This window comes from Hydra viridissima, unplaced genomic scaffold (assembly GCF_058129835.1).
Source record: "Hydra viridissima isolate aposymbiotic clone 2 unplaced genomic scaffold, HvirCarnegie_v1 scaffold_4, whole genome shotgun sequence".
NCBI lineage: Eukaryota > Metazoa > Cnidaria > Hydrozoa > Anthoathecata > Hydridae > Hydra > Hydra viridissima.
Window position 1 is genome coordinate 14,291,979 of NW_028324303.1, and position 12,154 is coordinate 14,304,132.

Here is a 12,154-nt window from a genome sequence, read left to right on the forward strand (position 1 = left end):
ATTGCTAAATCATATTGATAATTAGATAACACTCATCTTTAGAAATAGGAAAAAATAACATGGGTGTAGAACAGTCAATATAAAAAAAAAAATGCGTTTGAGGCAATCTAGAAAAGTCAATATTATAATATGGATTTGAGACAATCTAATGTGCAACAACCTTTGCAGTTAAAATTTAAGCATAAAATAATCCATTTTCTTCTTCATATTGTTAACATAAATGAGTGTATATTAAATTTCAAATGACACTTTTCTCTTTTTCATACATAAAAATAACTTGTCCACGGAAGTAATCAACGAATAATATCGAAGAGAGCTGATATTATCGAGATATCCTAAAAATATGGTCTTGCACTAATCTCAAAAGATTAGTGCAAGACTTTGCATTGAACATTTCTTTCTTTATATTTTTTTTTTGCTAACATGTCTTAAAGATAACGAGATGGCTGATAAATAATAAGAAAAGATAAATTATTGCAAAAATTTAAAGGGCATATCACAATTTATTCAAAAGCATTTTTAAACTTTTAATTCAGCTCATTATTTGTATTATTAATTTCATTCAAACCCCGTTAGATACCTATGATTACTTTCTAGTTTTTTTTTTTTTTTACTTAGCATAATTAAATAAATCAATACCATCCAACACAATTGGATTTTTCAAAACTAATAAAAATTTGCTATTTGAAATTGACATATTTTGAATTTGATTTTTTAAAATCAATACCTCTAATTGTATGCTTTTTAAAAAAAAAACAACTCATTAACAAATTTCAAAATTTTCATTTAAAAAATTTGTTTTCCTTTTGGAAATCGGAAATCTTTCTGTTTCCGTGAGCATTGTTTTATAGATACGAACTACCGCATATTTAAACTCCGATAACGAATTAACACTTAAGCGGAAGTCGCAGTTTTAGCACTACACTTGATTTTTTTTTTTCTTTAGTTAAATTTAAACTGCTTTTTAAGATCGACTCAGTCACTTTAAAACGTCATTTAAAAAAGAATCTGTGTAAGCTGGACTATTAGCAACAATTTAATACTGAAGCAGTAAATGTTGACATGTGTATTACCTGGCTCAGCGGAAGACGATCAACTATTTTTTGTGGGTAAATAGTTAACAGACGGTCAGCCCCTTAACATATAAAGAAATACTTAGGTCCACAGACAAGAATAAACATCAACGCAAAGAGAGGAAGAAAGGCGGTGAGGGAGATTTGTACAAACAAATAAAAATTTGAAACTAAGCCATTTTTATTCAGACATCTATCTTTATATATTAGCGCAGTTGTAAAGGTAATTTAGCGAAAATTAATACCAATTGTCCATTTAAAACAACGACACTAAAAACAACGACAGTTTCTTAAATACGTCAAAAATTATGAAAAAAACTTTAACGAAATAAAAAATTTCAAATATTTTGGAAGGAAAATGATAAAAAAAAATCTTCCAATGTTCATCATATAATGGGATTTTTCTTTTTAGAAAATGATAAAAAAAAATCTTCCAATGTTCATCATATACATGGGATTTTTCTTTTTAGAATTTTTTTTTTTTTTTTTAAATAGGATAAAACAACAAATTTTTAAAACTTTAAAATAAAAAAGTATTAAAAAAAGATTCCTTTAAAAGTATTTGTTGCTTTCAGGCGCATCTTTCAAAAATTTAAAGAAATGATTATAGCCAACTGAAATATGAAGTGAAATTAAGAATATATTTTAAAATACGAAGAGAGAGAAAAAAAAATTATAATTTATTAATTTCAATTAAAAGAACCATAAATAAATCTATTGAGAAAATTTAATGAACGGGAATAAATATGTCTTTTACATAGCGACACTCCATAATTTTTAAAAAACAAACATGATACAAACAATATTAACTAATATATATATACAATTACTTTAGATCTAATACTTCTATGAGAAGAAAAGAGTTTATAAAGCCTAAGCATTGCAGGGCACATTCTTTAGTAAAGGTTTTACGTGGTTTTAAAGAATTTAGGAGCAAATTAAACTCTGAGTACTCGTGACTATAAAAACAAAGATGGGACTCTGTAAAATAAAGAAAATGTAAAACTTATGTTTAAATGCTTATGAAATCCTTTCGTGGGACCGCTTTAAAATCTAAGATAAAATACAACCAGTCTCTCCTTTAGTCGATCTCATATTCGGATCTGTAACTTCTTTTATGGGTTCGATTGCTTCGTTGTTGTCTTTGTTACTCATCTAAGGGATAATTTAAACATATTTAAACAGTAAAAGTTGAGCTCAGTGACAAAGCAGACAGTTATTTTTGTGAAAAAAAGATTGCATAGATTTAAAAGTTTTGAGCTGAAATGAAGGGTTGGTGATTTTATGATAAAGCGATAAATTTTATGGAAACTGTTGAAAAAGGGATAAAAAAAAAAAAAAGCTGCCATTTGCGATTTTTGTTGAAATTTTGAAGTACTGCCTCTGGGTGTTAGTTTCATGAAAAACCATACCTTTTGAATGAAGCATGGCATCTAAAAAGTGTTTTTATGGTAGAATCAAAAACTTAAATTTTGCACGCATATTTTAATACTTTGACGCACAAAATTGTTTTGTAAGACCCTTTATAATGATAAGATTTGTCATAAAATTTTTTGCTAAATAACATGGTACACAAGCATAAATGTTAAATTACTATGATCAAAGTATATTTTGGAATCACTGACCTACCATTCAATCCAACTCAAAACCTTTAAACTTATTCAGTCAGTACAATAAGATTTTAAATTTTAAAGTAAATTTTAAATCAAATAAAAAATTGAAGTCCGTTTTTATTACATGAGGTTTATTTTCTTTAACTTCAAAAGCTGCTAAAATTTCTGGTTTCCAGCGATGACTTATGGATGGAATAACATATTCCACAGGGCTAGCCATTCCAACTTCACTTGCTTCTAACTCAGGCACTTCTGCAGGAATTTTTTGGTGATAGCTATGAGAAAAAATACCTTTAATATGCATCTGCACCCAACATCATATATATACATGAAAGTATATTGATGTATGCGCTCATGTGTGTGCAAATGTATATGTGTGTGTGTGCACAAGTGTGTGTGTGTATATGGTTAAATGTTTTTCTACTTACAAAAATAATTTTGGTTTTAGTACAGTAATAAATAAGAGTTAAGATTTTTTTTGAAGAGTTAAGATCTTTTTTGAAGAAATTGAAAATGTCACTAACATGAATCCATTTTCATGATTAGCTTTTTCCAATTTTGTATTGATAATTGGACCAAGACGAAGAAAGAACTGGTGTTCCCCTGGCCTTGCAGTAGAGCCAGGACCTTTCACAGAAGCATACTCTTTGCACAATATTTTGGCCATAGCATAACCTAAAAAACCAAAGCTGCCATTACCTATGCGTTGAAAATACTTCTTTTTCAGAAGCTGTTGCACATTAAAAAATAAATTTCACTCCATTACAAGCTTACCTGTCTCTAATCAGGTGTTTTTTTTTGTAGGTTTTTTTTTTTTAATCAGATAACAAGTAAATGCTATTTCCTTACAACATCAGATAGAATAACAAAAAGACCCACACTTTTCAGCTTCCTGCAAGGACTTAATAGCATCACCACACTTGTCTTCACTAAGCAAGCTTTCCCCTTTGAAAGCATGAGCCTTTGAAATTAAATCAGATAAAATCATCAGGACATTATTTGGAGTGATTTGAAGTGCAAGTGTTATACATACTAAGAATGATTTCATTAATAAAAATTTATGATTATGATAGATAAATTGATTAACATTTTTAGAAAATAGAAAGAAAGAAAATGTTAAGGAATATATAAGAATGAGATACTTTTAATATTATTCAATAAAAACAGTCAATTTTTCATACATAAGCCAGATAAAAATTTTTCTTTAACTGAAGGTATTTTCTCCACTTTGCAGATTTTGTTGGTTCAATGCTGCGTAAAGACTCATCTAAATATAATACATTAATTGCTAAAACATTAAAATTTAAATTTGAATGAACAAAAATAAAAAACTCATTATTACCAGCACTCTTAAACAAAGAACTGGTCCCTAAAGAAACTGCTGTAACTGTAGTAGGCTTGTGTTTTAACTCCACTGCTCGTGCTACTGTTACTAAAACATTATATATCATAAAAAATTAAATAATATGGGTACCCATAAATATATTCCATGAAAAATAACAGGGAATTTAATATACCTTCTTGAGCTTCAGCAAGAGATTGGAGATGATAGGCATCTAATACACGAGGGTCAACATCGCTGTGCTTCTCAAGCAAACCAGCCCCCAACTTGCTTTCACTTAAGTTCTGAATAATTGTAAACACATTTAAAAAATAAAGATTAAAACTAAATCGTAATGAACAATAGAAAGTTTTAACATCAAAATTTTCTTATATTTTCTGGAATTAAGTTCAAAATACTTTTTAAAATTACAAAACTACAACTGGTTACAAAACTTTAAATGCTTAATGCTACCTCTTGATACTTTTTGTATATAACAAACAACAACCATTTATTAATTAAAAAGATATGCTATCCATATGTAATATTTGAAAACTGCAGAAACATTAATTTATCAACTAAACATGACCGAAAATTACCTTTGCCTTCAGAAATATCCCAGCAGCTTGTCGTAGATAGCGATAAACATCTTTTGCCTCGTCTTCAGACAAACTAAAGCACAAATAATCAATATTGAAAAAGCAACTTTGTAACCAATAAACTTCTTGCATGGGTTCTTGTTGATAGTGTCTAGATCCAAAAAAACTAAGCCTTCTTCACCCCAATAAGAATGGATGAATTTGATAAAATTTGATAACATAGATTTTATGACATTCAATTTTTATAATAAAACATATTATAACACAATATTTATAAAAGCTTGCTTTCACTAAAGAAATGAAAGCAGCAGTTTTATTTTTTATCTTTATACAGTTTAATTGTTTGAATCAACCTGGTCTTTCATAAAAAAATCTGCATTAAAAAATCAAAACTAAAAGTAAATGTGAGTAAATAACTTTACTAACAGGTGGTTACTAAAAATCCAGACTGACTTTAACTGATTTTTAAATGTCACAAGCTAAACTTTTTTTTTTTCATGCTTACATCCATTTTATAGCTCATTTAATTCTCTATAATTTAATTTACTTGTTTTTAGATAGTTATTAAAAATCAAGAAAAAAATGGTGTCCAAGCAAGAAGAGGTAAGAAAACGGATTTACGAGTTATGAGAAACAGACTAGTTGAAGACAAATTTAATTGAAATAAATAAAAAAGTTAAAAACTCTATTTAATAATATTTTTATTTAATCTCTAGCTTAAAAACTAAGGGAGTAAAATTGCCCTTGAAAGTCAGTCTGAATTTTTAGCAACCACCTGTTACATAATATCTTTTCTTAGGGTGGAAAATCCTTTTAAACCTCTAAGTAATATATTCTAAGACTTGATTTTGCAGAGTATTGTAAATGCATTACTCAAAATAAACCACAAAGCACTCATTATAATCAGGCTCCAATTTCCATCTTGGCTGTATATCATTGAAGTCAGCACAGCATCACAACTTGTAAAAGCAGCAGAAAGTATTGATGTCAAGCAGAGCTAGATTAAGCTACTTTATTGCCCATGGCACAAACCCACATGGATGCCCTCTTCTACCCTGAGCTTTTACTGAACCTGATCTTTCACTGACCGCTGGTATCTTCAATATCATGCAAAGAAAACAGTTGTTAACAAATATATTTGTAGTTTGAACTACTATCACTCATATAAAACCTGCAATAAAGTATTTCTGTATTAAAATTAATTGTTAATAAATTTTGAAATAATAATAGACAAAAATACATTATTTTTTATAAGATGAAAAAATCAAAAAGATATTGTTATTTAGATTTTAAAGTTTTGATTCTAAATTTACATCTATAAAAGTTTTTGAGTATATTATCAAAGTTAATTTTGTGCAAAATATCTGCCTCGATCATAAGTAGGGATAAGGAATCAAGCCTTTCTTGTTTTATTGTTAATCTGTTTAGATTTTTTGTAGGTTTCAATTGAGAAAAAGAGCGCTCAGTTAAACAGTTAGTAATCATAAATGTTTAAAATATGTGCAAGGTAACTTCAACATTTGGAAAGGCACACTTGATGTTATCTCTAACTACTACTTTGTATAATTCTCCATGATTGAAGGTGTTGTTTTCCAATTTTGATGCAGGAAACTTGTGGCGAATATATGATGAATGAAACTGCTGTAGTTCAATATAAAAATTATAATTCAGATCTTTAGGATAAGCATTTATCAGTTATTCACAACACTGAGATGTTTATGATAATGATTAATCAACCAAACAAGAAAATTTAACTGCTACATCAAAAATTGAGCATGAAAGCATATTCTAATTCTTGCATCATTTTTGCAATGTTTTCTGCTTCTCCTCTGGTGTCTCCTTTCTGTGACTGATCTTCTTTTATGCTTTTAAAATCTGAGGATGAGACTTTAGGATAACTTCAATTGCAAAAGCATGTGCTTTCCATCTGGTATCGAAAAGAGATTTTCCATCTGGTATCGAAAAGAGACCAGTGTTTCATTCACAAGGTATCCTTTCAGAATCTTCCATCTGTTGGTTGAAGCTGAAAAAAAAGTATAGATCAGTTGCACTGTATGGAAGACTCTGAAACAGGAGCTTACAAAATTTAGTGAATAGGCAGCACCAGCAAATGTTTTTATTGTGTTAGGGTCAGGATAAAGGTTAGAGCCAGGGTTAGGGTTAAACTACTATGAACATGTATGAATGGTGAGTGCGTATGGTCTGCATTTTAGCCATTACCATTTACCAGGAGTTTTTTTATGCGCTTGATTTTTAAGTATTTAAGATTGTACCAAACTTGAATGTGGATTTTTATTATAATGTATTTCTTCATTTTCATAGCACTTCTTTAATTTTCAGTTATTTCTGGACTTAAATTTGTTCACGAAAAAATATGTTTTAAGGACTTGTGGTATTCCCAAACACTTGGTACCCAAGGCACATACCTTATTTGCCTAATGGCTAATCCAGGCCTGATGTCAAGGTTGTTTTGGTTGATGTTAATAAAATTAAGAAACACAATAAAACAATTGGATTTTCAAATTCAATTTCAAAACAATTAGAAGAAATAACAAGAGACCATTTCTTGAGATTCAAAAAAAAAAAAAGTAAATCCATCAAATCTTATGTTTTTTTCTCAAAATAAAAATATAGAAAAGGTTGGAAAGGTAATATCTGTTTCTTTAAATCAGAATTACAATGACAGAAATTGACATTTATCATTCATTTTTTATCTATATTAAATAATTCATTATTGGAAGAAAAAAAAGATATTTACCAAAAAGCTGATTAAGAGCTTTATATCAGTAACATAACCTTAGTAAGCAGAGAGTTTCAAGAAAGTAGTTCCTGAAAAGGAACTTGTAAATGTAAAAAGCTAATCTGTACACCAAATCATCTCCTAAAATGACCTTTAATTGGACAGTACATATTGGTTATGTAAGTAATCAATATATAATGTTCAATGAAAATTTAAACACAAAAGAGCCTGAAAAAACTACATTTACCTCAAAGTTACCCAAAGTTAAAGACTGATTTTAACAACTGTTACAATTTTGTTAAAAAAATAAAATTCAAGTATGAAATTTGCTATAAACCATAGAAAATACTAATAACCATAAAATCTACCATATCCAAACAGCTAATAACTAATTTGTGGAGCCAGCTTAAACAATTAAGCAAATATATTTTTGTGTAATGTATAAATGTATATTCATCTTACCCTTCATTTGAAGAAATAAAGGAAGCCTTTTTCGTATACCATAATGCAAAATCAGTTAATATAGATACTAACTCATAATATGAATCAGGCAAAGCTCTACATAAAAATAGAGTAAAAATTAGTAACAATTATTTTAAAAAAAGGATTTTTTTAAAACCATATTAAAAGGATTTAAAAAGAAGAAAAATCTATAAAAACTAAGAAAATAATATTAAAGTATACAAAAGGAGTTCTAAGCCTTACTGGCCAACATTTCCACAGATAGTATGTGTCCATACAAAAACTTCAACTTTTCTTAACTTTTCCTCATTTGCTGAGTTGTTTTCTTGTTGAGAAGTACCTTCACATAACCCAAGTAACAGCTCTAGATATTCATTCATACCTTGTTCAACAACTTGAGCATTGTTTCTTGGGTCAGCCAGCAACTGTAACAACTTTGCTCTGGATACACGCAGATCACTGGCAATTTAAAAATGTATGAGAACACATTTTTTAGTTTAAATCATTAATGTTTACATAATATATTTTAATAGCAAAGTTTAATTAGGTACAAAAATAATGTCCTTAGCTTACCCACATATCTTGGATGAAGGTACACTTTTTGAAATTAGTTTTAACGAATCAAAGTTTTGAACTTTTGATGCTTTTAATGGGTGCCTATGAAACCAATATGCCATTTCAATAGCAATTTTTTTCTTCCTAACTAAATAAATTTGAATTTAATAGTGAAGAACTCAAAGCTAAGAAACACAGTTGCAGTTTCATCAAGTGTTAAATGATACAGTCTATATAAGTTGAATTATACTGTTTTCCACATCAAAAAGTCTTATCACTAGATAAAACTGAAAAACTTACAATATCAAGTAGATAGTTATAGCAATACCTACAGAATTCCATATTTATATTTTATACCGAAGCACTGTATTTATAATTCTAATCATACACTATATCCATTCATTTAAAAAGAAAAGGAAGAAAAAAAAAAAGAAAAAGAAAACATTTACCATTACTTTTTATTTCGTTTTTCATTAACAAATAGAATCCATTTTTATATTAAAATACGAGACATACATTTAAAGGTATCAATTGAAAAGTACTTGAGCCACATTATTGTTAAAAAGAAACTAAAATGTATTTTAAACTTATTCCACTTTCTCTAAAAATAGCTTGCTTTTGAATAATCTTTAATTTTTACGGACTGAAATTATTTTCAAGAAGGAGTTTCTTATATAGTTATTTTGTGACTTAAGTACTTTTAGCACTAAGGTCCCCAATTTAATATTAGTGAAACAGTTAACTATTCAGAAATAACTTACGCTGTTTACTTTTTTTCGGCAATAAATCCGAAAGTTTATTTTTAATAATGACGCAACAAAACAAAAAAAATGACCGCGTATGAAAACCAAACCTACCCCCCACATATCACCTCAGACGAATTAAATACTACCTGTGATTTGTACTGGTAGTGTGGCAATTGTTACTTACCAGTTTTTAATTGTCTTAAAGTTTTTATATCTGGTTGACTTCTTAAATGTAGTTTAACTGCAAAGTAGAGTAAATGTGTTAAAATGGGTCATGGCATGTTAAAATGGGTCATGGCATGTTAAAATGGGTCATGGCATGTTAAAATGGGTCATGGCATTGGGTCATACTTCAAAAAAGCTAACTAACAAGCGAACACAAGTTTGAGTAAAAAATAAAAATATCATTAGAATCAGAATTTATTCTTCAATAAAAAATATTTTCATTTATTTTCTATTTTTCCTTGTATAAATAATTTGTCAAAGACAGTCCATAAATGTTTTTAAAATTTTTTAATTTTGGGTAATTACTCTGAGAAAAGTAAAAAAGTTTAGAAAAAGTTTTGAGAGAAAAAAAGTTTTTTGTGCTTTGTGCAGCAGAAAGTTTCAAATTCGAGTGACATATTTTGTTTTTCACGGAAGTCACAGTATAAATGAAAAATTTAAAAAATGAAAATGTGTTATTTTTCGGGTTAAATGGGTTATTAACGTAACCATTTATTAACTTTATTTTTGTCGAAATTATGAAAAAGGTTTAATAACCTTTCCTGCTCGCTCTTCACACATATTTTGCAACCGTTTGATGTAGGTGTTTTTTTTTTGCCGTGTTAAGAAGGGTACGGGAAAAAAATAATTGACGAGTATTATGCTGCAACTAATTACAAGAACTTAAATAATTAAAATTTTCCACCTATGGTTAAAAAGCTGTTTGAGTGTGGCGAAGCTTTCACTTGTTTGCATACAATAACTGGATTTTAACATCTGAAAGTTGATTAACGCTGGCAACGAAGGTAATAATTAAGATAAACAAGCAGAGTGTTCAAAAGAAAAAAAACATTTCATGAAAATATGTTAGCATGTGAAAATGTTGTTGTGTAGTCACTGGCTCTGCAAAAAAAAAACATGTTTTCCAAAAAAATATCTGATCGACGCTAAATTTTTTTGTGCATAAAGTTGTAAATTGTAATTTCAATATTATTTTCACCGTTATATTTCAACTTTATTTTAACTTTTACATTACATGGAGTAAACAATGACCCATTTTCATCTTCTGTTTTAACAGGTTAATTTTTTTAATGTTTAATTTTGATTTTCTTTTTTTACTTAAAATTTTCAATGATAAAAAAAAAAAAAAATTATCATCATACAGTTTTCAATTTCCTTCATTATTAAAAAAAGAAAATTCAAAATTCTCAATAAAAAAAGTTATTTCATTTATTCTGATGTGTGACCCGTTTGACATGTTTTAACTTTGGGAAAGGGGAAAAAATTTGTTTGTATAATAACTACATATTTCAGTTCATCAGTAAAATGTAAAAATCTGACTGATTAGTCTCTCATAATCAACACTTTGCAATGAATTCTAATTTAAATACAAAATAACATGGAGATACTTTTTCATCTAGCGTAGAAACTAATACTTTAGTTCAAAATAATCACGCTCAAATCGCTGAATTCCATGCAAAAATTCAAATCCTTTCTTTAAAATAATAAAGTTGATGAGCTTGAGCAACTATTAGGATTTTCTGATAAAATTTTAACTTTAAGGCCTCAGATGAAGTAGATTAATGATGAAAGAGATACAGAATATTTCTCTTGTGTATCTACAGCAAAGACTTCTCCTGAATAAGAAAATATATAATTTAAACAATATTTCTCAGAAAGTATATACTGTTTGATCACTTAAGATAATTATTTATTAAAACAAAAGATATGTTAAATGAGGTCCACAAAATATATTGAATATTGGTGTAGTTTTGAGTTCAAGCATGATAAAAGTTTTTTTCGTAAAAAAAATTTTACGTAATATAATTTTAGTAAATTATTTTTACGTAAAAAAATGCGTAAACCCGAAGAATTTATCGCTGTTAGTATTTTTTTCGGCATTGCTATAAAGCATAAAACGCATACGTCACTAAAATTCACGCACTTTTTTTATCCGTAATACGTCATTAATTCTTTTTAAAATTTTTATTAAGTAGGCCTACTTAATAAATTTCATTAGTTATTAAGTGCGCTGTGCTGCCTATTCTATTTTAATAAATATTTTTACATTCTAGTATTTGGTGTTTAAAAAAACTGTGTAAAATTAAAATAGGAACATGGATTTAATTTTTTCGGATGAAGACTTTGATTTCGAAGTTTGCATCATCTATTGTACAAAAAGAGATATTAAAATCAGGAACATCGACTCCAGATACATTTTTTGACTTCCTGTCAACGATGTCTAAAACAACATTATCTAATTCTGTGAGTTGTCTCCATGTAGCACTTTAAATATATGTATGTAATATATATATATATATATATATATATATATATATATATATGTAAAATTGATATATACTATACATTACATCATTTTATCATTGTTAATTTTATATATTGTAATACATCTCTGCTGTTGCGACTGTTTTTGAATATAATGATTAAATTGCCATTATTATTACCCTTGTTATATATCATTAGCACTATTAGTAGTTAACTTCACATTAGTTTATAACTATTTGTATATAAACTTGAATGTAAAATTTTTTTTTAGAAATATATGATTGATTGATTACATACTTATATTATGTTAATATATACTATACATTACATACTTGTACTATAACATTTGTAAATATGTATATTTAAATATAAATTATAATGTAATTTTACATATTTTTATTTGAATAGCTTGCTAATTAAAACATACTAAGCTTCCCAAGAAGAACCTCTGTTTTCTCTGATCTTTATGGCTAGTAGCTTTTTTAGTTTTTTAGACAGCATTTTATTTTGTTATGTATTTGTGTATTATATGGCATATTTTATTTTGTTGTGTAT

The 12,154-nt window shown here is 27.7% G+C and overlaps 1 protein-coding gene across 2 annotated transcripts; it reads right to left on the reverse strand.

The window, feature by feature from the left end:
* Nucleotides 1–1,766: 1,766 nt before the first annotated feature.
* Nucleotides 1,767–9,144, reverse strand: LOC145182613 (BRO1 domain-containing protein BROX-like). 2 transcript variants are annotated; one of them, XM_090085721.1, is made up of 12 exons: nucleotides 9,125–9,144; nucleotides 8,382–8,511; nucleotides 8,052–8,267; nucleotides 7,809–7,904; nucleotides 4,607–4,679; nucleotides 4,204–4,312; nucleotides 4,029–4,118; nucleotides 3,868–3,953; nucleotides 3,566–3,647; nucleotides 3,211–3,361; nucleotides 2,811–2,961; nucleotides 1,767–2,228 (listed from the first exon to the last, which is right to left on the reverse strand). In XM_090085721.1, exons 2-12 carry the CDS (start codon nucleotides 8,483–8,485, stop codon nucleotides 2,127–2,129), a joined length of 1,260 nt encoding a protein of 419 aa, XP_089941847.1. In that variant the 5' UTR covers nucleotides 8,486–8,511; nucleotides 9,125–9,144; the 3' UTR covers nucleotides 1,767–2,126. The 2 variants fall into 2 exon arrangements, with proteins under 2 accessions (XP_089941847.1, XP_089941846.1); XM_090085720.1 differs by lacking the exon at nucleotides 9,125–9,144 and adding an exon at nucleotides 8,813–9,076.
* Between the last annotated feature and the right edge of the window lie 3,010 nt (nucleotides 9,145–12,154).